The 27,896-nt window shown below is 40.5% G+C and overlaps 2 protein-coding genes across 2 annotated transcripts; both read left to right on the forward strand.

The window, feature by feature from the left end:
• Positions 1-11,467: 11,467 nt before the first annotated feature.
• Positions 11,468-22,907, forward strand: xirp1 (xin actin binding repeat containing 1). The gene is made up of 5 exons (XM_028593581.1): positions 11,468-11,712; positions 13,878-14,029; positions 14,269-14,310; positions 15,697-20,220; positions 20,281-22,907. The coding sequence occupies exons 4-5, from the start codon at positions 15,697-15,699 to the stop codon at positions 22,657-22,659; spliced, it is 6,903 nt and encodes a 2,300-aa protein (XP_028449382.1). The 5' UTR covers positions 11,468-11,712; positions 13,878-14,029; positions 14,269-14,310; the 3' UTR covers positions 22,660-22,907.
• Positions 22,908-23,601: 694 nt separating this feature from the next.
• Positions 23,602-27,544, forward strand: LOC114565543 (ankyrin repeat domain-containing protein 36B-like). Its single transcript, XM_028593651.1, has 2 exons — positions 23,602-23,771; positions 24,052-27,544. The coding sequence occupies exons 1-2, from the start codon at positions 23,662-23,664 to the stop codon at positions 26,927-26,929; spliced, it is 2,988 nt and encodes a 995-aa protein (XP_028449452.1). The 5' UTR covers positions 23,602-23,661; the 3' UTR covers positions 26,930-27,544.
• The last annotated feature ends 352 nt before the right edge of the window (positions 27,545-27,896 follow it).

Here is a 27,896-nt window from a genome sequence, read left to right on the forward strand (position 1 = left end):
CCGTTGTTTACTGATTCACCCACAACACAAGGCTGTCACTAAACCTAGCTAAATACTGCAACTGTTACAACGACTGTATATCAATTAATCTACTCATATATACAGCCAGTGGTCTCAAATCAGTCGAACCTCGTTCAGACCAAAACAACCAAAGGTGATACACACCAACTCAAAAAAAAGAAAAAAAGAAATTCATTTTTAACTTTATACCTCAATTTAAACAGTTAGCGGGGTCACAGCTCTCCTGCTCGACGAAACCGGAAGTGACCGGGAGCATGAATCATCTCGCTTCCCAGAAGTCCTCTCTGTGGCTCCCTGACTGTCTTGACGCAAACGGTGACACACACAGAGGCAGGAGACGCTCGTCACTGCTGCCCACTGTTATGTTCACACTTCACTGTTACAACCAGTGATGTGTGGTGGCAAATAAATAACTTATAAACCTCCAGCTGGTGATTATCAGAAGGCAAGGAATCAGCCAACATTATGAACGAGTTAGAGCATGTTGACTCATTTGGATTGTAGCAGCATTTTACTCTGATCATTTCCTTATTTTATCCAATAAAACAAAAGAAGTTCAGTGAATTGAGAGTGGACAAAATATATATATATATTTCTTTTTAATTTGGTTGACAAATTCAGTGGTAGGCCTATTTATTTACATTTCAACATGATTGTTAAGTGGTTACATTTAGACATTGAGTTTCTGATAAGATTTGAATCCTTATGGCCTTTCATTGCCTCAACTGACTGTCTGGTCGTTTGTATCTGTGTAAATAGCCTTCAAACCTCATGTAAAAATGGTGATTAGAACTGTATTAAATGTGACACATGCTGCCAGGTATTCATCTTACATTTCTGTAACATGACTCACTGGCATTCCTCTGAGATGGTGATTTACAGTAAGCCAGCCACTCCTAAACAAGTAACTCCCTGCAGTGTAAAGAAGCTGTAGATGGGCAGGGTTATGGAATTGGGTGTAAAGCCTCTGCTTCTTCTTATCATGGAAAAATCCTCCTCCCTGCTTTCCTGTTATATTATATTTGGCACAGATGGCATTAGTTAGAAACTGAAGTTTGTCTTTGTGTCCATGTGAAAACATGCACATGCTCATTGTGAACTATTCAAACTGTTAAGTCATTGTTCTTTGGAAAAATACTGAAGGAGAAAAAGTAAAGCGACTGGATTAACATTCCAGTGTCTCTTCTTTTAAAGATAAGCATAGGCTACTCTGTGTTCCCGACTGGGAGGAAAATAAAGCTCAGAGAGACAAACAGAGCGACAGATTAGCAGATGCAAATCCAAAATACTCTTGACCCCATGTTGATACACATCCGTGCTTCAGTTTGAAGAAAAACTGCACTAATACCTGTTGGTCTAAACACTCTGGCCAGAGGAAGGACTGCTTGTCCTGTCCTCAGCATTCAGTGGAAGTGTGTTATGAGAGTGTGACCCACTTTGGCTGGGATCCCTCTAGTGCATGTGTGTGTATCTTTTCCACTGACCTGCGTGGGGAGTAAACACCATGAGCGACAGGGCTGTAAGAGAGGAGAGAATTACTAATAAAGTGAAACTTTCACTTTATTAACAGCGCATAAATAACCAATTATTGTCTATTATTTAATGCTCAAACTTGGACTGTTTGTTAATAACTGTATAAATATTACTAAAGTATATGATGTGCGGTAGATTTTGCAACTTCCAGTCTGTGTATCCTCCCTGAGATATTTTGTGACATATAACACACGATCAAAGTGCTGCGGCTACGTAACTATTTATAGTCCCACACACTGCCTGACCAAAATACATTTGTGCAATACTGTTGGAGTTTCCTGTTCTTTTTGTGACTTTGTTGTATGCTTCAGTGTGTCAGGAGATTTTCCCAGACCATACTAGTGCAGCACTAACGGAGAAGGAGATGAGTAATGGAAGAAATTAATATTTCACTGTAAGTTGCACAGCAACGGTCATTTCTAGTTTAGCACAATTCACTCAAATTTACTGTATTTATGCACGTATTAATGCAGCCACCAAAGTCAAACTAACCCATATTCCCTAACCTGATTTATAAAAAAAAAAATCATAACCATTTCATAAACATGTCATGCAAATAACAATGAAGTCACGATATACATTATTCTACAGGTGCTCTCAATGTAATAATCTGTGCATGACAGATGATCCTATCTCGTATCATAGAGGACAGTGAGAGTAAACTCTTACTGTGCTCTCTGTCCATGTTACATAACTTATAGTAAACCTCCATTCTGGCAGTCTCTCAGGTTGCTACCACTGGCTCTTATGGCCCCGTTTTCTCAGTCAAGCTGTGCCAGCGATGGCCCACATACAGCAATATACTGACAGAGTTTGAAAAAGCTTCAGGCATGTGAAACTGTGCCCCAATTCCTGCTTTGCTCTTTTACAATGAAGACCACTCTCCACTGTCTTGGGCATAACAGGAAGTATCAGGTAGTGTCAGATTGTGTGTTATTGCTTTCCAGTCAGGTTGTGATGTAAGGTGCCAAATGGAGCCACGTGCTGCCAGGAGATTGTTTTGTTTTCCTAAAAAATACTTCCTTGACAACAGAACCAGAGATAGATAGATAGATAGATAAACACATAGACGGACAGATAGATGGATAGATAGATAGATAGACACATAGACAGACAGATAGATAGATAGACAGATAGATAGACAGACAGACAGACAGACAAACAGACAGTCAGACAGACAGACAAACAGACAGTCAGACAGACAAACAGACAGATAGATAGATAGACACATAGACAGACAGATAGATAGATGTAAGGTGCCAAATGGAGCCACATGCTGCCAGGAGATTGTTTTGTTTTCCTAAAAATACTTCCTTGACAACAGAACCAGAGATAGATAGATAGATAGATAGATAGATAGATAGATAGATAGATAGATAGATAGACAGACACATAGATAGATAGATAGACAGATAGATAGATAGATAGATAGATAGATAGATAGATAGATAGATATAGACACATAGACAGATCTATAGCTGTATATCCCACGTTTCCTCTCTCCATCTTTCAGAATTGTTGATGTCTTACTCCGGCCCCTCTTGTGGAAATGTCACATACACATGAGTTGGCTCCTTTATACATAGCCTCTGATGTCATGTTTTGACAGTGGTCACCATGGTCACAAGGGCAAACGTAGCCCAGCCGTTTCTATTTTAGAGCATGGTAAAGCAGTGAATCATTATGTTTGCGTTCATCATCAGCAGCAGCAGCAGCAGCAGCAGCATGACTGCTATCACCATCAACATTGTCAACATCTTCGCAGTCATTATTGTCATCGTTTTTTACGTCAGTGGTGTTCTTGGCTTTATACATGATCCTTATACATGATTCTTTTTATTCAGGTTAACTCATTTTTAAACTCAAACCTTTATCAAAAGAGACTCCAAGTTCACTTTCTCCACTCAGGAAATCTGATAAAGACTTTGGGTAACATTTCACAACAGTGACACCATAAGTGATGCGTCAACTCCCAACCTTTTGTCTGTGCAGTGGTATCAATTCAGGGGTGACACCAGAGAACTTCCTGCAACACCCTAATGGCAGGCGCTGGCCTTGTGCCAAGTGAAAGTCTGCATAATCCTGGGGCCGGTCCAGTGCTGATATCTTATCTCTGTAGCATAGTCACTCTGGCTACGAGCCCAAGGGTGCTCTCTGTGCAACATGTAGGTTGAAAAAAGTATATGAGCAAGATCTATGCTTTAATGGCGAGCAAGTTGTGTACACAGTGCAGGAACTGAGATGAACTTCAATGTATAATTCAAATGCCTTCACTTCACAGCTTTATCATTACTGAGACCAGTGAGGCTCAAAGCTGCTATGTTACAATATTTTAAGGCAATACATTGGATAAGTGATTTTATTAAGTAACATGATTAACAGAATTTTTATTTACAGTATGTAATTGTTCTTAAAAAGGGCATTTTGCTCATTGTATCCCTAAATAACATCATCCATGCATTAACACTAACAGTACTGTTGCAAAAGCAAGCTGCAGCCCAGAGTGCAAAGTAGGTTACACAACTACAACTTCCAACAGCAGTGATCTTATCTTGATGCATGTGAGCAGCACAAGCTGTAACAGCCAAGCAGCTGTGTGATTGGGTTTGACATTCTCCCTTCAACAATGAGCCTCTTGTCAACATTAACCAGAGAGCTGTGGTGACCTTTCTTACAAACTTACAAACTGGCCTGTGTGATGCAATGTGGACCCAAAAGGCATTTTTCCCTGAAGGAATGTAGTAAAGACGTGTTTCTCTTTACGTTTCTCTGTTGTTTCTATTATGCGTTCACAATTACAAGTTGTGTGCATGTGCAGAAAAAGTGTTCCTGTTCTCATCTTTCCACCTCTGCAGTAGGGGCTCCTGTACTCTCCGAGTTCCTGCACAGTGTACTCTGCTGTTGGTGTTGGCTGTCACATGTGGCTCCATGTGAGGCTTTTGCAGGAACACACAGCAGCAGCAGCAGCAGCAGCAGCAGCAGGAGGAAGGAGACCGGCTCTGTTCTCAGCTGTTCGAGCCAGTACTGAGCTGTGTGGGGGAGACTGTCTGACTACCTCTCCCTCCTTCCCCTACATGCTCAATCACTCACTGATTGCCTCTCTTTTCTTCCATTGCAGCTGGCAAAACACATGCATTAAAGACTGACAACACAACTGTTAGACACAGGGTGGGCTTCTCACTTCTCACTGTTACTTGTCAGGTATTCATGTGTTTGTACAAAGCAGTTTTTTCACCATTATATTGTCACTTTACTTTTATATACTTTTATTTACAGTACTGTTTTACAACCTGTTTACATCTCTTTATATATACTACGTACCTGTACGTTGTACCTTCATTTTGCAATTACTGTACACCTAGTCTACCACTAATTATTTTATTTTAGATTTAGATGTATTAGTTTTATGTCTTAGTTTTACTTGTGTGTTTTTCTTTATATAAATATTTAATGAGTAGTGTTGGAAGGAGCATGACATCCAAGGTTTTTATTGCCAATGACTGCTTCTCTGTAAGTGTGCATATAACAATACAAATCTGGGAACTTGAAAGCATTAAGATGCATTGTGACTTCATAGGTGCATTAGAAGTTTGTGAACAAAGGCAGCCCAACAATCCTTAGATATTGCAAATAGCTGCCATGTATACATGTGCACTCACCTGGTTAACTGTTGATACAACAGATGTTCTTTCAACAAGCAAGCAGTTGATGCCCTTTAACCACATTTGTTATAGGTCAGGGGTGGCCAACCAGTTCAGCATAAAGAGCCACAAAAAAACACGCACCATAGCAAAAAGCCACACAACACCTGCACGTCCACATTACAACAGCAACAGTGACTTCCAGATCTAATGAAAGTCATAATACATAGCAGTTTTCATAGGTTTTTTGTCTTACTTAGATTGACTCAGTGGGAAACCCCTAGAGGTTGTCACTAGAGGGGCTTTCAAACAATCAGCAGTAAAAGGGTTAATGAGGAAGGTGATCTGTGGCCGTTTTTTTCCCTCAGGTTGCAGAATCTGTCCATTAAAAAAAACTCTGCTGCATTCTTTTTTAAGTAATTGGCAAATGCATCATTCAAATGCTTTTTTTTTTATATGTAACTTATCTGAAATGTTTCAAAAAGTAAAAAAAAAAAATCCACCAATAACACAGCCCCCAGCCACACAGTAAGAGCCTCAAAGGAGCAGGCAAAGAGACGCATACGGCTCAAGAGCCACAGGTTCACCACCCCTGTTGTAGGTGGAGGCAGGTGTGTTCCTCTGGCACCATCTCCTGGCTGGTAAATGATATTATAGCCAAAAACCATCTGTGGTGTGTTTTTCTCCATGAAGGAATAAATGAACCAATTTCTCCACTGGAGGTCAACATAGTCAATGCTCATGAGAAGTCATGTGGTCAGATGAAAGAAATATTATTTATGATGTTGAATAATAACAACTTCAACTTTAATGTGAATTGCAACCACAGCAAAAATGATTACAGGCCTCCAAAGAATGCGAAGCACTTAAAAACATCCTCCATAGCATAGTCAGCAAAATAATTAGCTCACACCTGCATTAAGTGATTTCTTGGGTACTTGGGGGCATGTGAAACATGGGGCAAAAAACATTTTAGTTCGACATGATCTGTTAGCAAATTTTCTTTTTTTTAAATTGATGTATACAGTTACGGAGCAACAGTAGCTCATTTTGAGTCGTGTTTCTGTCCACCTGGCAAATGTAAGTCTAATATTCACTCTCCTTTTACCTCCACTGAGAGTGAATCAAAACAGTAATATTTTGGAATGGAAGACCACAACGATGAGCTAAACGAGCTGAAAAAAAGCTTGTTAGAGCTGTAGAAAACTGCAGTCAGCTGATAATTATCACGTATCACCACACACAGTGATTTCATCGTTTATGGCAGCTTTAACGTTACTACAAATGAACGGCAAACTACAAGCAGCCTAACAACGCTATGGTGGAAAGTAGCTTTGGAAAATAGCTTAATTTAGCTGCCTACTAAATATAATCTGCTAAATGTGAAAAAACGGCGCCAATTAATAGCTGCTTTAGGTGAGAACAGTTTTTTCAGAGTTTTTTCAGTGCCTTAAAAGTGACACAAAACATCTGGAATTATAACCAAAAAATAATAAGGGTGGGCAGTCCAAAGTAAACTAATAGGCTTCAATCATATGGGCATAGTCAAGGTGGTGCATTAACATTTTAGGACAAAACATCAGGTCTCAAACTATTATTTAATTCTCATTTTTATGATACTCAGATTCTACTATTTCAGAGCAGGCTATGTGCGTTGTAAACTGCTGTAGGGCTCCAATAGTGTATCCTTATTAAAGTTAATGATTACACCATGTTGCCTACGTCGGAAAAAAAGGATTATATAAAGTTCTCTCTGACTTATTGGTGGATATAATTCACGTGCCAGCAGTCTGGTAGAACTGTAACTCAGCAGACTGTAATCATCATGCAGCATCAGCTTTTCATCTGCTTTGGATCATGTCCTGTATTGGCAGAATGGAAGTAGCAACTTAACACACTATCATCTGTTTAAAGCACATTAAGGAGAGGTGAATGATTGGTGCATGCGATGTGCAGATAAAATGCTGCTTCTCTGAGTTTTGGCATGAGATACAGTAACAGAGCGGCTATGCCAGGAATTTCAGCACTGACATCTGACTGGAGCAGCTGTCATAGAACACACAGGTCTGCGCTCTGGTTTCTCAGTGTTTTTAAATGCATCACTGTCATCACAAAACATTTAAATAACAAACTAAGAGATGAGTTTTAGTTTTATGATCTACATAATAAAAACTTGGTAACTATTGATCTGTCAGAGAAATGTATCAGGTGATGTTAGAAGTTTCCGGAAGCCTCGAATCACAAGGTGTTGAAGGACTTTGGCCACTTCTACATTGCTGTGTCTTGTGAGAGATGCTTCTAAACCACAAGTCAGCCACAGAGACAGAGATGCACAGGTGACTTCTGCTTCTTCTCTTCAGGTATGGGGCTGAATATATTCTTTTGATCTTGCAGACAGAGCAGCATAACCTTATTTGCAATGGCGATATTGTCTATATGGCTGTCCTCTGCTTTTTAGCTTATGGATTTCTGTCCAATCCAATCCAATCCAACTTTATTTGTAAAGCACATTTATAACAACCAGGTTGACCTAAGTGCTGCACATTGACTTTCGGACAGATTATAAACACACGAGTAACAAAAACCAACATTTAAAACAAGTAACAAACTGGAAAATGAAAATGCAGAATACAACTCTCAAGCAGGTTTAAAGGCCAATGATTTAAAAATGTGAAGGCTGGGGGCCAATCTGACATGCAGAGGCAATTCATTCCACAGCCTTGGGGCCACGACTGAAGATGCTCGATCTCCCCTATTTTTGAGCTGCGTTCCCATGATGCATGAGTTTATAGAAAGATTCTCTGTTCAGACTTTAGATCTTGTAACTTTTTAAAACATTTTTAGAGTAGGGAATGTCTTTTAGCAACAATATAATCATATGTTGTAGCACACTGTTAGCCTGGTTGACACCAGACCCTTCTCAGTTGTAGGGCAAATCTCAAATTTGCCGGAAGTTCGTCAGGGTTTTTTCCAGGCTAGCACACAGTCATACTGAGTGGTAAATGTGCGTTTTGCTGGCAGGAATTCATAAACATTAACAGGGTCATTTGACTTTCAGTGTGACAGTCGGTTATTTAATAACTCAAATTTGGGTTAAGCCTCAGCTCCTAGTCAAAATGTTGAAAGAGGAAGAAAGAGTTTATGGATTTCATCTTTTCTGCTCTAAATGTGACAATAAGCTCCTCCAATCACACGATTCAGCATTTACAAGTCATATACTTTCTATTGCAAATCTTTTGTAAGCATTAATACACAATAATAATGCGATTCAAAGTTTCCTTATTTTTCCTTATTTTAGCTGCTGTTAGTGGGACTGCAATGGAGGCATTTGGCCTCAGGAGGACCCAGTCGCTGAGGAGTCTTTCTGGGGTTCAGGAGAGGTCATGGGTCATGCCAGCTCCCACCCGCTGGAACAGAAAGTCTGTGTCTCAGCTGGTGCAACAGTAAGTTCTGCACAATAGACTGTATGTGCACATTCACATAATCTCTAAGTATATGAATGCAAATCGTCGTCAGACCGATTGACATACACAAACAGCAATAAATACTGCTTTACTTTTACACACATGAGGAATGAAAGTTGAGCGTTAGTGCGTTGCTCAGTTTTTTTATTTATTCACTTTTACTGTTCACAAATTCCCATCTGATTCTTGGATTCAAATCAAAAGGGCTGTGGTTAATACATTTGCCACTAACTTTGTTAAAACAGTTACCAAAGCTCTGCTGACCTGAGGAGTATTGAAAAAGAGGAGCATAAACTTCAGGTAATACATCTTTTTCTTTTCCTATTTTCATCCTGAGTAATAAATGTGACAATCAGTAAATCAACAACACTGCCCCAAAACATGCTGAATTTAAATTTAAATCGCTGCTTTCAGGCGTCAGAAAGCTATGTGGATGGTCGATGGAGGAGGCTGGAGAGCGAGGAGAATGTGGCCCTGTGGGGAACCGGAAGAAGATCTAATCTGTCCAGGAGCCGCTCTATGGACTACCTCCCTCAGAAGAAGTCTTCAGGCACCAAAGCTCTGCGTGCCCTGTTTGAGTCAAAGGTCACCCTGCAGCAAAGCTTCAACAGCAGCCCTCGGCTCAACTCTGCTACCGACCGTAACACCGGAAGAGACTGCCCTCTGCAGGACTGGAGAAGTCACAACACCCCTTTAAAGAAAATAACCGTTCAGGTGTGTGATTTAAATACTAATTGTCACACCATTTACTACATGACTGTGCTCAGTGTTGCAATACTTGATTCTTTATATCCCAGAGTCAAAGCTCCAGCCTACAGTTAATTTAGTACATGGATGCTTACAATTAACAAACCAAACAAAATTGAACACCAGGCGCTTCAGAGAGAAACACATGCTCCCCTGGAAGCTGTAGCCACTCTGGCGTCACACATGTTTTTAAAAGAATTCTTCAACTCAGTTATCTTATTCGCTCTCTTGCCAAGAGTGCAATGTGACAACTGATGCCACTCTCATGTCTGTACACTAAATATGAAGCTAGAGCCAGCAGGCGGTTAGCTTAGCTTAGCCTAAAGCCTGGAGGCAAGGGGAAACTTCTAGCCTGGCTCTGTCCAAAGGTAACAACATCCACCTACCGGCACCTGTAAAACTGGTAACTAATTAATGTTATATCTCATTTATTTACCTGTACAAAAAAATTAATTTAAAATTAACTATTTGTGTAGAGAGTTGCATGCTTTAGTTTTACAGGTGCTGGCGGGCAGAATAAAAAAAAGAAAGTGGACATTTGACGGTCAGACATGACAGTGGTATCGATCTTCTCATCTAACTCTTAGAAAGAAAGCGAAATAAATGTATTTCCTCAAAGTGTCAAACTATTCCTACATACTGTAGTGTGCCACGAAACACCAAAATCAAACACCAAAAGCAGTTTTGTAACTGTCTTCACCACACAATATGTTGTTTGCCCACAGAGAACCGCGCAGGTGGAAGGAGGAAAGACCATGAATGGACTCCCAGAATCTTGTGAAAGAGTATCCAGATACTCACACGGTGAGCAGTGGTGCTGCATTTCATGTTTATAGTCAGTGAGATGTGATAGGGCCAGATGGGGTCGGTGCCGGTGTTCCCTCCAAGACATGAGATCACTGTTGTATTTTGGTGCCACAGTTCACAGTCAGTTGTTCTCACTTTATATAGGACTTTTGATAACTAAAAAACTAAGACCGTCGTCACTGATCTTTGAGGTGGTCAATGTTTGTGTTCCTGCTGGTTCTTTGAAATATGTATGTCGGTTGAGACATTAATACGTCAAAAACGGTGCTTTCACACATCAAGTATATCATTTGAATCTAGATAAAGTTACCAGAGTAAAAATGCCAGGATCCAGGCCTTGGGTATTTAAAGTGTCACCACGTACATCCTGACAGAGATGGGTAAACACTGACACCTGTGTTCTTTGGCCCTGGGAGTTGCAGGGAAACAGCTAAATAAAGACAAGGATGTAGCGGTGTAAATGCATAACTATGCGTTTGGCTTCAGGCTTAAGATAGGAGTGAGACTGTTGCTGATGGCTCTGAGCGTGACGCAGAGCTTGGCCCTCTCTGAGCCATTCGTACTTCGTACTTGACACTTTAACCCTGAGATGTGTCTATAGTGTGAATAAGACCCAGAGAGGAATGTGAGTGGACGTCAACAGTGTTTCTTGTAGAATTTCTGAGAATTATTGACAAAATGATTGTGTACTTTCTTAAACACAAGTGCAAATATTTTTAAAACCTCAGCTACAAATTACATTTCAAACCCTAGAAAATCCTCCTATAGTACAGTGGTTCTGGGGACCCCAGCTAAAAGAGGAAATTTAACAAAAATGTTCACTATAATTCCATCCATAATTAATTATTATTACTATTTTGGGTATGAGCTTGTAATGTAATAAAACATCTAAAAGCATAAATCCTATCAGATGGGGCGCCCTGGGACAAAATCTTCAAATTGGGGTCTGTGGTGTAATTGGTGTCAGTTTAGGGGTCCTTTGCGTGAAAAGGTTTGGGAAAGACTGCTAGAGTCTACTGGCACAATCTAGTAGAATAAATGTGACAATTCTAAAATGAAATAGTCAACTATCGGTGTAGCAAAATACAAACTTCAGTTTGTCTTTTTGTATCATGTCCCACCAATACAACCACTGACACACATACTGCAGGTCCCACCCAGTCCCCGTTATAGTGGGTGACAATGTAGCTATGGGAATGGGAGGTGTTAGGGTGCCCCAGTCCCTCAGTGACTAACAGAGGTGATTGACTCAGCCGAGTAGCAGCAGCCGCCAGCTCACCCTCCCAAAATAGCCAAAGTCTTCAACTGGGGAAGTGGGATCTGATAAAAATCAGCTGTCACCGAGGCCACAGGACTAAAAAGAGTTCAGTCACAGTGAACCGAGGAGCTGAGAGGAGCACTGACAGAAGAGACACATCACAGGGGCCATAAGAGTCAGTTATCCAGCACAGTGGAGATACACAGGGAAGTGACAGAGAACGACGCTGGATGGTATTTTAGTGAGTATCATGAGCATTAACTTTATTGAAATGGAGGAAACTGAGGCAAATGTGTAGCAAAAGTAAAAAGAAAAAATACATCATAATAATGGCTGAGAAAGCTACTTAAATCTATATTGCTTCTTTACTCTGTCTGATGTGATTGATCTGTAAGACGTGGAGTCAGCGGTGAATGTTCTTTGTGTTTATTTCAGTGGAACAATGTTCAAAATATTAAGTTAAAGCAAAGTTTAATATTATATTTTATATATATCGATGATAAGTCACTGAGAAAACAAACACTTTTTCCCAGATTAATTAAAAGGATAGAATAAATTGTTAAATCACAGACTTTGATCGAAAAAAAAAAAAGAATAGAAGCTTTGATGATCTGAATGTCATCTTGCTCTTATTTATGGCTTCACGAATGATATCAGAGGTCATCAATTGAAGTGTTGTGACTACATTGCTGGCATCTTCATTAAGTCTTAAGTGGCTATCAATTTTCAGCCCTTTATCCTTTGAAATGTTTGGAATGGGAGGTCAGACAACAGGATCACTCAGTCATTAGCTTTTCTTCTTTCTATCATCACAGGAGTGATGATGAATTATGAAATGAGAAGCAGCACTTATCTCATAAAAGTAATAAGGAGAATAACTTGTATTGCCTGTTGTAACACACAGTGGTGTGATGTGCTGTTTGGGGCCAGAATGAGCAGCCTTTTGGCATGCTGGTTTTCATTACAGTCTGTGAATGTGGCTGCAATCGCCGACAGCTGACGGTGGTGAAGGTGGTGGTAGTGTAGAACAAATACCAACTGCATTTCAGCATCATTTGTACAGCTGCTAGCGGCCCAAAACGCCCCCACATTACTGTGCCGCTAATAGCTCCTCTTCATTCCTGGAGAATGAACCCAGATCAAAGAGATGTCAGAAGAAATTGCTTTGAAAGAGTGGGAATCACAGAGAAAGGTATCAAACGTCAACGAAGCTTTGAGTCATTTTTGATTTGGTAACAACTGGAGTTCACATATCCGTATTTTACAAGCTATTGAGACAGTGAGTGTGTTTGTGAGTGTACAGCGATGATAAGTGGTGAAGTTGACCCCCTCAGTTGGAAGTGTAAGGGCGGGACACGCACGGCACTCAGTTGCCTCATTCTGTCTGCTCACCCATCTATGAAAATAGTTTAAGTCCGGACTCGTGAGAGGCGCCAGCTTGCTGGTCCATCGTTTTGTCCCGCGAGGGATTAGTGTTTGAAAAGGGGAGGTGTGTTCAAATGTGGCCATTAGTTACAGCTGGATGGCCTGTGCAGCACTCTGGGCTGTTGACCTCTGGCCATATTGTTCACAGTGCTGTTGTTGTTGAAATACTTTCTGAATTTAACACATTCTTTACTCAAACTAATCAACTGTTTTTCTGCTAATATACTGAGGACATTTGCTTTTTTCAATCAATCAAAGACGTTATTATTGCGGAGTGAAACAACCAGGTGAACTAACGCACACCAAGTTGAGATCATTTCCATGTTTTTCATGGGGTCAGCCAGGCGCATTCCTTTGGTCAGGTGTTGATGGTTTGATGGCAGAGAGCTCACACAAACAATGTGCAAACAATCTGTGTCACTCCAGCTGAGCTAGCAGTTGCTGTTTTTTATCTTCTTCTTGTGCGTCATGGTCTGTCCATGGCATGCATGTTGGCATGTTTGGTGATAGTCTCAGGCAGTAGGCAGGCTGTGTGGGCCTATTTGTCTTGTCAGGTACTGCGATCAAAGCCTTTGTAAACTCAACTGTTTGTTACAATGTTTGTCTTTAGCACAAAAAATCATTTTCATTTAAATAATAAGTGCCCCAAGCTACTCAAAATCCCCGTAAGGATGCCTTGTGTTGCAGATGGAATAGTTTCCACAACTTAACAGGGAGCTGCGGCAGTGATAATAGATAAATATATACCCAGTGTTATCAGGAAACATGTTGCTGGCACTAGACACACACCACACTTATTCTGGGATACATCTGAGTCCTACTTTTACAAGTGTGTGTCAATAAATCTAAACTAGCAAAAGAGATACCATCCAAGTTTTATTTTTTTTTACTTCAGTTATTGTTATCTTAGTGAACAAACTATATAAAAAATATAAATATTGTTGGTAGATATATTGGATTCATTTTTTTTTTCTATTGCAGATGACAAATATAGTCCATCACTGACTAAGGGGGGCACGCCAACAAGACAAAGCAGAGACAGGATATCTATTTCCTCCTCAGTGAGAGACAGATCAGCTCTCTATCTGACAAGAGCAGCAGCTATCGACTCCACAGGAGGCTCAACACAGCCAGTGAGTTCCTGAAATGCCTTTCATTCCTTCCCACACACTGTGGTCAAGGGCTTTTATGGGAATGACCACAATGCTCTGCTTCAATGGGAGCAACTCAACATTTTACAATACATCAAATGCATACTTTAAATGTATAGCACATGTGCAGCACAGTGATAATATATACTTTTACAGAAAATAATGCAACTTACTCATGTTTCAAACTGATCTAAATCACATTTTATTTGTCCGTTTAACAGGAATTTGCCAGTACTCCTGGATCAAGAGTGAAAAACAGTAAGGTACTGTATAGTTCACTTTGCATCCTTTACTACAGTATGTGGGTGCTGTTAGTTTGTGTGCTGTGTAACTGTGTTACTCTTATTTAGCTTGTATGACTAAAGACCCAGTTAACCTTTGACCCACAATTAAGAACTCAAGAAGCAACATAATAAATTAGTAACATATAATGACATTAACAGTTAGATAAAAGACCTTCAGAACACACCCTTATGTTCAGTACCATAGTTGTTTCCTATGGCCTCAGCATTATAATCAACAGACAATGATTAGTAATGGGTTTCAGGTGTAATGTCAATGTCAGGCTACTGTGCAGTGCCAACAACAGGAGAGGATCAGGGGTTTTGACTCACTTTTGTTGAGTCAAAGACCAACATTAGTATTACTGTCTGTCATACTGACAGATGAACAATGTAGTCTGAAAGTAAAACTTAAAGTGCTCATATTATGCTTTTTGGCTTCTTCCCTTTCCTTTATTGTGTTATATCTTTTTTTTGTGCACGTTATAGGTTTACAAAGTGAAAAACAACAGAAAACACTGTTCACAAACTGCTCCAAACAGCTCTATTACTTCTTTGACGAACGTGGGTCACTTTGTAACACACATTATAATGTTCACCTACCTGCTAGCGTGGCATGCCCTCATACTCTGCTTCTGACTGGCTAGTAGTCCTTACCTAGCTATTGCGAATGTGCGCCTCCCAAAAAAGATGGAACAGAAGTGCAATGCCTCACTCTGTAGCTAAAACAGAGAGCTCAACACACAGGGTGAAAAGAGGAGCTGCAGCAATGTGTAGTACAACAAAAATATGGTGTTTTTTGAAAATTAAACCTGATATAACCTCTAAATACAATTATGAACCTGAAAATGAGCATAATATGAGCACTTTAAAGCTGTTATAATATAATCAAAATTCTATATTAACAATGGTTTGGCTTTTTTTGGTTCAGTCACACGTGTTTTCAGCTGCAGCAGGCAGATGATTCTAACAAAAAAGATCTAATAACCGACTGTTTACCTGCCCAGCACTAAACAGACACAATTAGCAACCAGCTAGTGAACAAAGTGAAGCATTTAGTGGCCAAAATAATATCTACAATATTTACAAAGGCAGACATTTAGTAATTAATGTAACTTAGTTCACTTACAGTATACAGTAGATTAGGTGTCTGTGTGATGTCTGCTTACTAATAGCTATGAAGTGTTTTGTTAACCCTGGTGTGACAGAGGATGGTTTGCTGTGAAAAACATCAAGCGAGCATAGACAAAGGTAAATATGCTTAACTTGCTAAAATGCATGCCATTCTAATATTTGCACGCCATAACTAATATTGTTTTATACTACTGAAATCTGACCATTTTAATCCCGTCTGTCTTTTATTTAAAGATGGCTGAAGCAGCCAGGAAAATCACAGTTTCACAATCATCTCATGATGAAGACGACCTGTCTCTCCCCCCACCTCCTCCTGTACCACCTAGACCCCTCGACTATGAAGGGCCTTCAGCATTAAGTAGCCTCCCCCTGCCTCCATCGAAAGAAACCTTTTCCACGCTGTACCAGCAACGGCAGAAGAGTGAGCTAAAGAGGCTCTTTAAACACATCCACCCAGACCTAAGGGCAAGTCTCGATGACGCCGTGGACGATGAGATATTTAAGGCAGTACAGTCAGAAAACTCTCAGGCAGCGGACGCAGCTTATCAGTGTGAAGTGCAGTCTATGAGGTGGATCTTTGAGAATTGGACTCTGGACAATATTGGGGATCCTCATGCAACCAAGAAGCTGCTGGATGATGAGGAGTTAAAAGGTGGAAACGTCAGAGGCACCTCCTCAATGTTTGAGCACTTTGACAGCGCCCAACAAATGTCTGCTAAAAGACAGACTTCTGTCAAAGGGGATGTGAGAACATCAACATGGCTGTTTGAGTCCCAGCCCTTAGATTCTCTAAATAAATCAAAGAGAGAAGAGGGTGAATTGGTCGAAGCAGTGCTGAAAGAACCCATCCAGCCAGGAAATGTGACAGGGGCTCGGCTGCTTTTTGAGTCTAAACCATTGAGTGACTTGGGACGCTGCAACTCCATAGAAGGACATAGCTTCCTCAAACTGAGATCTGAGCTTCAAGAGCAGAAAGGAGATGTTCAGAAGACTGTAAAACTATTTCAGACACAACCTTGCTGTGCTATCAGTGACAACAGTGGCAATATACATGAGATTAAATCCATCTGCAGGGAGGAGATCAACAGCAGCAACATCAGTACTGCCCGTTGGCTTTTTGAAACCCAGCCTTTGGACCTGAATAATAAGGGAACTGATGGTGTGAAAATAATTCGGGGTATATCTCTGGAAGAGGGGCACAGAGGAGGAGTTGACCAGAAGAGGTGGATGTTTGAAACTCAGTCATTTGAAACAATACAAGAGGTCGTGGGTGTGGACAAGTTTGAAGGAACGGTGGTTGAATGTGCAGAAGAGGCCGATGTCGTGAACAAGAGGAAGCTCTTTGAGATGCAGCCCTTGGCAACACTAAAAGGAGACTCTGCAGAAAAGCCTTTGGAAAAGGAAGACATTATTGCAGGAGATGTCAAGACTTCTCTGTGGCTGTTTGAAACCCAACCCATGGAGACCCTTAGTGATAGCTATGAAGTTGGGCGTTTGAAGAAAGTTACCCTTTCAGCTGACGAACAAGGAGAAGTAAAAGGCAAAAAACAAATATTTGAGAGCTGCAGTATTCAAAAGAACACCTCATTCAAGGAACAAGCGATTGAAAAGGGCGATGTTAAGGGATTCAAACATCTTTTTGAAACAATTCCTCTGAGCAAAATTGCTCATTCTGATGAAGAGATTATTGAGGAGGAAAAATCTATTGCAGCAGGAAATGTAAAAGGTAACAAAGCAATGTTTGAGACAACTCCTTTATATGCAATAAAGGACAGCTCTGGAAACCTCCATACGGTTACAACTGTCAGCCGAGAAGAATTCATCAAGGGGAAGGTCCAAAACTATAAGTGGATGTTTGAGACCAAGCCTTTAGACAAACTTGCAGAGGGAAAAGAAAATGTTGAGGTAATCAAAGGCATTACCAGACAGGAGGATACGATGGGCGATGTCAAGATGGCAAAATGGCTTTTTGAAACCCAGACAATAGATGGGATACATTCCAAGTTCAACCAAACAGAGCAAGATGCTTCTGTTGAAGAGGAGCATTGTAAAGGTGATGTCAAGAACTGTAAATGGTTATTTGAGACACAACCAATGGACATTTTGTATGACAAATCAGAAAAAGTAAATGATAAAGAAGCCATTGACAATACCAATGTCAAGTCCATTACTTGGCTTTTTGAATCGCAGCCTCTAGACAGCATCAAAGATGGCGAAGAGTACAATTTGAAGCTTTGCAACACCATTCAGGATTCTGTCAAATCGGAGGTTGGTGTTCAAACAGTCAGACATGTTTTTGAAACAGAAACCTTGGATAGAATAAGAAAGGAGGCAAATTCTGAACACGATGTGAGATGTGTCAGCCAGGTCAACTTTCAGTCTGGAGATGTCTCACGAGTCAAAGAACTTTTTGAATCCCAGTCCCTTGATGCAATAGGATCAGAAATGGTGCCATCTGATGAACAGAACCAAGACAAACACCTCGAAAAAGGTTCCGTACACAAATTTACTTGGATGTTTGAAAACTGTCCCATGAACCAGATCAATAAGGACAATGAGGATGCAAACATTCAAAGAGTCAGTGGTGCAGAGAGTGGTGATGTACACAACAAAAAGTTTATATTTGAAACCTCCACACTGGACAAAATCCACAACCAACCCCTTGAACAAAGGTCAGACTCTGTGGAACAGCCTGTGAGCAATGTTGACGTCAAGTCGAGCACCATGATGTTTGAGTCCCTGCCGCTGTACGCCATCAGAGACAAAGAGGGCCAGTTTCATGAAGTTACAACTGTGAAAAAAGAGGAAGTAATGACTGGCGATGTAAGAGGAGCAAGGTGGATGTTTGAGACAAAACCCCTTGACGCCATCAAGGCAGAGAATGAAGTTTACGTGATCCGAGCTGTTACCCAAGAAGATGTCAAGAAAGGAGATGTCAAATCAGCCAGATGGAAGTTTGAGACACAACCTTTGGACTCCCTTACCAGCCGAGATGAGACCTCTGTCAGGATCCTTGAAGACTTGGGAAGCACTAATGTGCAACTCAATAAACAGATATTTGAATCTGATCAATCATCCCAGAAGTTCATGCGAATGGTTAGTGTCACTGATGTCCAGCATGGTGATGTCAGGACCTCTACCTGGCTCTTTGAGAATCAAACTATTGACAGTCTGAAAGGGGAACCTCAGGAACAAGGTCTTGTAAAAACGGTCCATAGAGAAGACAGCCAGAAAGGAGATGTGAAACGCTGCACTTGGCTTTTTGAATCACAGCCCCTGGACAAGATCAAGGAGCCTGAGGATACCTCAGTGCAAGGTGCTGAGGAGGAAATACCTAAATCTGATGTGAAGTGCACTACCTGGCTCTTTGAAACCACTCCGCTGGACAAAATTGCTGCCAACAGTGTAGCTGACACCCTGTCCTATCTTTACCATATGACTTTTGTTCACTCAAGCGGCATCATAATAGAAGCAAATGAGAATAGAAATGTTAACATGGCAAAATATCTGCTTGAAAGCAATAGTGTGCAAATCCAGAATGAAGAGGTTGTTGGGGGAAACATCAGGAACATCATGATACAACTCTTACTCAAACCAACCCTAAAGCCCCAAGTTAGTCTACTTAGAGAAGTGGAGAAGGGTAACGTGAATACCACAGTAGTAGAACTTCCAGTCTACCAGACAGCCACAACTGTCAACCTCGAGAGGGATCAAAGAATGCAAAACATTGCCCAGATGATCAATGAATTGCTTGTCCAAGATAATGATTTGAAAAAAGGAATCATAATGCAAGAGACTGCAGGGGGGCAAGCAGAGATGTCAGTTTATTCACTCATCTGCAATTCTGAAACCAAAACCGAGAGTCACGTTATAGAGAAGGGAGACATAAAGTCTACGATTGGAAATCTGTTAGCTACTGCCAATAGTCAGAGGACTGCAGCGTCATGTAGAGTGGATGAAAATGAAAAGGGAAATGTGAATCTCTACAAAAGTTGCATTGAGAAAGGAGATCTGCACTATCTAAAAAGTCTTCATACTGAGGCAACAGGAGATGAAGTTGATCACCGCCTTCTGGCTGAGGAGCACATTGAAATAGTTCAGGGCGATGTGAAGGAAGCAAAGAGAAGTCTCTGTCAGCAAAAAGAGCAGGTAGAGCGAACCATTTCTGATGTTTTACCAGGGGATGTAAAGAACACCAAAAAAGTTTTTTCGTCTGAGTACTCTCTTGGTGTTGAAAACTGCGCTCCAAAGGAAGAAATAATCCCTGGGGATATCTTATCAGCAAAGCAACAACTTGCAGTAAAGCAACCTGTCATGGTGGAAAAAGAGGAAATAGTGGCAGGGGACATCAAGGCAACACTACAGTCATTAGAACGCGCAAAGCAACAGAGCATGTGTGTGGAGCGGGAGATCATTACACCTGGAACTATCTATGACATGAACTTGTCAGGTCCTGAAATAGAAGGAAGCCAAGCACAAAAAGAGGTCATTATATCCGGAGATGTGAAAGCGGCTAAAAAGTCCCTTGAAATGGCTAAGCAGCAAAGCCTGCAAGTGGAGCGTGAAGTCATTGTCCCTGGAAAAATATACAACCTGAATGTCACAGCACAAGAGGAAAGCTCCTCCACAGTGATGCAATCTACATGTTCGTCTTCCTCCAGATGCCAGCAAATCAAGACTTATCCAAAGGTCAGTGATGCAGATAAAGATAAGGAAAGCCATGTTTTCTTTGAGGCTTGTCAACAAAGTGCAGTTATAGTCAGTAATTGTGCACCAGAATCACTGCCACCTTTTGTAAGCTGTGAGTGTAATGGTCAGACAACTGAAGATGAGACAGAAGAAGTTACCAGAGGAGATGTGAGGGCAGCTATTAAGTCTCTGCAGAGTTCATCAACAGAGCAGAAGCTCCTAGATAAAGAAGATATTGTAAGAGGTAATGTCCAATTGGCTTTGCAGTCTCTTGAGAAGTCTAGCGTGAATGTATCCAAAGGAGACTATAAAGCTGCAATGATATACAGGAATTCAGGGAAGGCTTGTTCAGGGAGGAGCAAGACTGTTCACAAGCAGTGTGTTGTGGTGTCTATGCCTCCATCTGACACAAAATTGTCTCCTTCAATTTCAGTAACGTGTGAAGGACAACCATCCATTACAACACCCAACCCTGTAGCAAATGGAAACTCTAAATCATCCAGCTCTGTGAGTGTAACTCCACCTCCACTTCCCCAAAAGACAAGCGAGAAACCAAAGGAGCAGAAGCCAGCTTTGCCGCCAAAGCCAAAATGGACGAAATCAGTAGTTGTAAAAAAACAGAATATTTTAGCTGCACCTGAAGTCGCTTGCACCATTAAAGACAACATAAAAAGCACAGTGATTCCCCCCAAACAAAGCCAACCGTTTCCTAGGCCCTCTCCAGGTAAACAACAAGAGACCACAACACATGACATAATCATTAAAGAGACCTTACATGAAACATCCCACCAAAACTGTACTGAAACATCCCAAGACTCAAATCAAACAAGTGAACGTCTACCATCGCACTTAAAGGCTCAGGAAACTAAGGAGAAAAAGAAAACACTTACAGAGAGCAAATCGAACTGCCCAGTAATGATGTTGAACAGCACTGACGTTGAAATGGAGAGAAATGTAATACAGAAAATCAATGCAGCTGAGGAGATACAAATGTGCATGCAGAATTATGCAGAAGATGGTAAACATGAAATGAGCCTGAGCTTGCAGGCTGCTCTACAGAACTTTGAAAGAAAGGAAAGTGAGGGTTGTCCTTTGTTGTCTAAGAAGGTAAAAGTGATAAATGATAATGGTAGTGACCATAAACAAACCAAGAAAACTACTGCTCAACAACACAAATCACCTCCCAAGGAAGAAGACAACACTAATGACGCACAGCAAACATCAAAGACCAAGAGATGCCATGTACAGCAAAATGACCTCAATGAAAAGCAACCCAAACTCCAGGATAAAGTTGTTTTAAGAGAGAAGAAAGTAAAGGAGACAGATGATGAAAGACGACAGAGGCTTTCTGTCCACAAGGAGGAGATCATGAAGGGAAATGTGAAAGCGGCCATGGAAATTTTTGAAAATTTGAAGAAACGAGAGGAACTTAAAGGAATCCTTTCTCAAGTGCAAGAGATAGAGGGAGAGACCAGCAGTGCAGACGTTAGCTCCTTTAAGACGTTATACGAGACTGTCCCTGCTTGGATGGGTACACCAAGTGGAAATGCAAAGCAAAGTAAAACAGAGGAAAAGAAAGTTGAGGTAGAGACACAGGACGATGATCTAGAAAGCGTTTCCTCAGTTGAGACTGCATTTGAAGATCTGGAAAAGGCAAGCAAGGAAATAATGAATCTGAAGGAACAAACATTGGCAAAACTTCTTGACATCGAAGAGGCAATTAAAAAGGCTCTGTACTCCGTCTCCAATCTGAAATCTGAGGCTGACATTGCAGGGTTGTCAGGACTATTTGATGAATCTTTGAAATCTGAGCAAAACCTTCAACCCACCAACAACATCAGGAAAATAAGTATTGTGTCCAGCAAGGCCAAGTCAGGTCAAATCAAAGAGGTGTCTGGTGTGAATATGCAAACAGTTTTAGATTCAAGTCCTTCTAAACAGGAAGTGCGCAGACAAGTCTCCAACAAGCCACTCATCAGACAGTCCTCTTCCCAGTCTTCCCCGTCATTCATCTCCATTCACTCAGCTGCTAGAAAGCCTGCCGAACAACCAAAGTCACCCATGTCAACATTTAAACCAAAAACGGAGGGGAATTCTCAAAGTTGCCATGATGCAAAAAGTGATTCGGGACAGGAGTCTGCTGCTGCTGAACCCTCAAAGAATGGTCTCAGTCCTGCACAACGCAAGGTCAGCGTGCTCGAAGTGAAAACTGTTCCAGAGCAACCAGCAGGAATAGTTGGCACAAAGACTGTTAGTGAAACATACGAAGAGACCGATGGCTTTGGCAATGTATTTGTTTCTTCTGTGACTTCAACAGTTGTCACCAAACAGTCTGACAGTAAATCATCAGCACTGTTTGAAGTTGTCGGGAGTCCAGCCAGATACGAAGTCATGACATCCCCATTAATTCGAAGATCTGGTCGCACTTTTGAAGATAAAGTGTTGAGCAACACCAACAAGGAAGGGACGGTGTTTGTAACATTTAGCCAACCAAATGAAAAGCACTAAACAAGACAAGCAGTGCGTTTCCCCACTTCTTTAATATTAGGAAAGCAGTTATTCCATTTGTGTATTTATAACATGTTTTTATGAAAAGGTTTTGTTAGTCGTAAAATTGATCTTATGAAATCATGAAAATGTTGATTTTATACTGTAACCACATAACCACATGTGTTCTTGTATTAAAGCTAAGCATACAGGTGATACTGTATGATTTGTTGTGTAAATTGTCAAATAAATAAAAGATGTGATTGTCATTCTTTGTACTGGTCCCACATTATTATTCCATAACTTTTAAAACCTAAAGTGAATTAAATATTCAAAAGTTATAGCAACATCAATAAACATTGATGCTGTAATACAGGCGGTTTAGCTCACAGTCACAGAATTTACAAAAGGTTCACCTCCTTATACATATTTTCTAAATGAACAGAGAAAAGTAAGCTTGTATAAAGGAATAGTTTTTAACAGTTTAACCTCACCTCTAAAGCTCACTAATTAGCATGTTACATCTTGTTTTTTTAAAACCACAATTTTTCTTTTTACGGGGGGATATGTGCTGGACTACTTAATGGCTGGGAAGAGTTGCCAGGCAACAAGACTCCAGGTCCATGTCAAACCATTCCTTAAGGTAGCAAAATAAATATTCTTAAAATCGTTCACCCAATGATAGCTGCTATTGTGTGTTTATATCACGACACACTAGCCCAATTCTGGATACTTGACTGAATTTGAAGTTTTAAATCTCAACTGACAAATAAGTGTTACTATAATGGCACATCCAGTACTCTAGTCCAGTAGGTCCAGGACACGGTTAGCGTAGCTTAGCTCAAATACTGGAAACAGCCCCCATCAAAAGAGAAAAATATGCCTTAAACTATAATAAATCAATCCAATACAAATAAATAAATACAAATAGGACATAAAGGCCAAATGAGATGAAATGTTTAACATAAAATACCTTGACCTGAATTTGTTTTATCATCATAGTTCGGGTCACCTGCCAAAGATATGTGTTCCGCCTGTTTGACACCTGTCTATCCAATGGAAAAAATGGTGGCCAATAAACTTATCCTGCACAACAACTGTTTCTGCTGTAAACACTGTAAGAAGAAGCTCAGGTAAGATATTTTGCACATGTATGATAAAATTACTTAACAGCTGTAAAAAAGGATTTTCAACCTAATCAATACTACAAATAACTAGATTGAAAATTTAAATCATAATTGGCTAACTTTTATTTTTTTTTAGAAATGACATTATGATTATTATTAATCTCCAATGCAGTGATTCATTTACAGCTGATCTAGCACAAATAACAAATCATATGACAAATTAAACAAAATCTGATTTTCATTTATTGTTTTATATTACAAAAGACTTTGTTTCACTTCATTGCAGCATCCACAACTATTCATCTCTTTATGGAGAGTTCTACTGCATTTCTCACTACCAACAGCTTTTTAAAAGATCAGGAAATTATGATGAGGGATTTGGCCACAAGCAACATAAGGACCGCTGGCTTCAGAAAAAGAAAGGCATAAATGAGCCAGATGCTGCGCCCAAACTGACAAAAAGCAACATAAACACGTCTAATGGCTCCAGAGAGTCCTCTGCTGGTGTGCTTGTTAAAAAGTCATCTGCAAGAGAGTTAGGACATAACAGTGGTGCTGATGTTAAGGGCAAACTAAAAATGAGCTGGCCACCAGAGAAGAAGAGTCCTGGGGTTAATCCAGCACAGCGAACATATGTGAAAAATAAAATATCTGACATTGGGAAGGCATCTTCTACTTCAGAGCATTACAAAAGTGACAACAACCAATTAAAGATCAACCGTGGTGGAGAAATGAAAGATAAAGTGAAGACGTTGTCAAGCTCCTTTGTTTTAGGGGTCAAGAAACAGTCTCAGACAACAGCTTATAACTCATCTGACAAGTTGTCCTCAGAGGAAACAAAACGCAGGAGTGAACCAACCAAAGACAACATCTCCCCGACAGTGCTTAGCTTTTCTTTGCCCTCCTTAGAAAAAGGTCTTACTGTCACAGACCAGAAAACCGGAAAGAAAAATGTGGCTCCCACCTCAAAAACAAACTACAATCCAACATCTAACAGGCTGGATGCTTATCCAAATAAAGCTAGGAAGTATGTGCGGTTTGCTCCACATGTTGATGTAGCTCAGTGTGATCTGTCCTCTCAAGTGACCACAGAGGCCAAAGGTGAAGAGCAGAGTATGCAGCTTTCAGACCAAACGGAACAGAGCAAAGTTAATAAATCCAAGGATATAAAAGATGTCAGTGACAAAAATAACTTTGATCACTTGTCATTTGAGTTAAGCAAAGAAGAACAGAGTGAAAGTGTGGTGAATCTTGAAATACCTGAATATAAAAGCCGTGGAGAAACAAGCAGTACGTCAAACCAAGAGCCTGATGTTAATATGGAGAGCAGTCGAGAGGTCCCAGAGACTGATATCAATGTTCTGAATGGAGTCGTGGACAAAGTTGAGGAATCACTTGATACTCAGAGTTTCACTGAAACTTTTAATTCAACTCAGGATGTTGTGAAACACCAAGAGCCATCTGAGATATGCCAAGTCATTCCAAGAAACTCTGTCAACCGGTGTGAATCAGAAAGACCAAGTACTCCACACAGTCCTGCAGGACATATGGCAGAAGAAGAGCCCAGTCTTGAGAGAAATAAAAATCAATTTGATAAGACAGCAGATGACCAAGAAAGTGGCATACCGGCAAGTCAGAAGAAGCCTGTTGCGAGGGCAAATTCTTTGAAGGGTTCTGCAAAGCAGGCTGAGAAGGCAAAAGTTAAACTGGGATCATGGTCCAAAGGAAAAAGTCCTTTGTCAAAGCTCTTCACATCAGGTGGAAATGACAAAACAAACAAGGTTGAACCAAAAGATGCCAAAAAGGCAGATGTCAAACCTAGTGGTGGACTCTTAGGAAGACTGTTTCAGTCATCCTCGGAGAAGGCTGAGGACATCACAAAATCAGCTCCGCAAGATGAACAAAATGACAAAACACATGATGATGACAAAAAGACAGAGGAGGTAAAGGAGGCCGTTACAAAAGAGATGCAAAAGGAGGGTGACAAGTCTCAAGTCCCACCTCAGGAACAAGAGGCTTTGGAGCTCATAGAGGAGAAGTCCCATTCTGCTGAGCCCAACACAATGGAGAGTGACAACACAAGTGTGGCTGTAAGCAAACCCACAGAGCCGTCCAACCTGCTCATGACAACTGAAACACAAGATGACCTAACAGCTCCAGAACAAACTGATGATCAAGAATTACATTCACAAAGCAATGGCCTGTCTGTAACTGATCCTGAAAAAGCCGACTCTAAAGATCTTCCCATTACTGTGCAATCAGTGAATCAAGCATCTGAGGAGTCGACCAATCATTTAATAGCTGAGAAAAGCGGTGAAGAAGTTTTGAGGGCTCCATTTAATGAGGATATTTTTGGGGACAGTGTCATTTCAGCCCCTGTTGACCCATTGACCATTCAGAGAAATACTGATGAATCTGTTCAGCCAAATGAGCTGCTTGATGCATCAGACGCAGGAGGAAGAGACGTATGCAGCGGAGAGCTTCTTGATCTCAACCGAGATTCCTCTAATCTTTTTGATGCAGACATTATTGTGAACAGCCCCAGTGATACATTTTCATCTTCTTTCAGTGAGACTGAAGCTGCTCTCACTGATACTTTTAGCCTGCTTGACTCTCCACCAATATCGACTGAGAATGACGTGATGCTTGGCCTGACAGATCAGCTTATTGTCCCTGATTCAGCACCCGTTAACCAAGATGAGGATCAAACCTCAAGTCCTTTCGGTGCAAACAGCCAGACAGGAGAGCAGGGTGCAGACCTCGACATATTCGGCTTAAACAACGTTCTGTTCACTCAGCCACCTACTGTTAATGTGCCTCATCAAGGAGGAGCAGACGCTTCCTCAAACCAACTGTCTGCCATTCCTGATGACATCTTCGGAGATAGTGATGTGTTTAAAGTGCTGCCATCCACCCCAGCTACTTCTAGCTCATTGAATGATTTCCTTGGTTCAAATACATCTTCTACAGCCGCTCCTTCAGCTCAGGCAGATTTTTTTGCTGATGACATATTTGCATCAGAACCACAGCTGCTGCCAGTGTCTGAGCCAAGTGATGTAAATGTATTTGTGGATAGTCTTTTAGTGTCTGACAACAACAGCACTGAGCAGTCAGCAGAAAACGCTGTCACAAAGAGTAGCTGGATGGATGATTTGCTTGGGTAAAAGCAGGACTGTGTTTAAGTGATTGAATACAACAACTTGGAATGTACAATGATATCATATTAAGACGTTTTTTTAAAAGCACTTTTTAAGTGCATGGATATGATTACCACTTCACATTTATTGAGTTAAAAACACAACTAATGTTGCTTTCTTTCACTATTGCATTTTATTCAGAAATCTGCATCAAACACACTGTAACATAAATCTAATTTCAAGTTTGTGTGGTAAATCCAGTGTGTGTTACTGTTTACATTAAAGATGCAAAATCAATTTTATGACATGATATAATTAGATTTTCTTTCATACGTTCACATTAAGAGAGGCAAAGGATGTTTGCTGAATAACTGTATATTTTAAAGTGAGTTTTCATGAATAAATAGTTAATGAAATTAAAGACTCAAGAGTAATAACTAGGTGTAATGTGACTATGAAATATGAAATTTTGACAATACAACTGTAAATATTCTGATATGAAAATGCTGAGTTCTGAATGTATTGTTTCATTATTAATAATGATTAATCGATAATAAAATTACACCCTTGAGCACTGTGGTACTTTTGTTTGATGACCCCTTTAAGTTGAACTAAATGTGACTATGACATTGTATTACATAGTTAATACTAAAGTCCAGGGCAACCCTTTATTTTAGGAGGCTCTAAAAGCAATAGTTTGACATGGTGCCTTCACACCTGTTTGGTTCAGTTAAAATGAACCCTGATGTGTATGCCCAGTTCACTCTGGTGCGGTTTGTTTGTGGTGTCAAAGCCAATGGACCAATCACAGCATTTTCTGATGGTAGGTATGTTACATTTAGCAAGATTTTACAAGCTAAGCTGTTACATATAAGTACATCTGCTGACCGTGAAGTGTTAAGGAAGTGATCTTATAATTGATCTGTATACTGTAAGCCATGACACACTCACACACACACACACACACACACACACACACACACACACACACACA

This window comes from Perca flavescens, chromosome 12 (assembly GCF_004354835.1).
Source record: "Perca flavescens isolate YP-PL-M2 chromosome 12, PFLA_1.0, whole genome shotgun sequence".
NCBI lineage: Eukaryota > Metazoa > Chordata > Actinopteri > Perciformes > Percidae > Perca > Perca flavescens.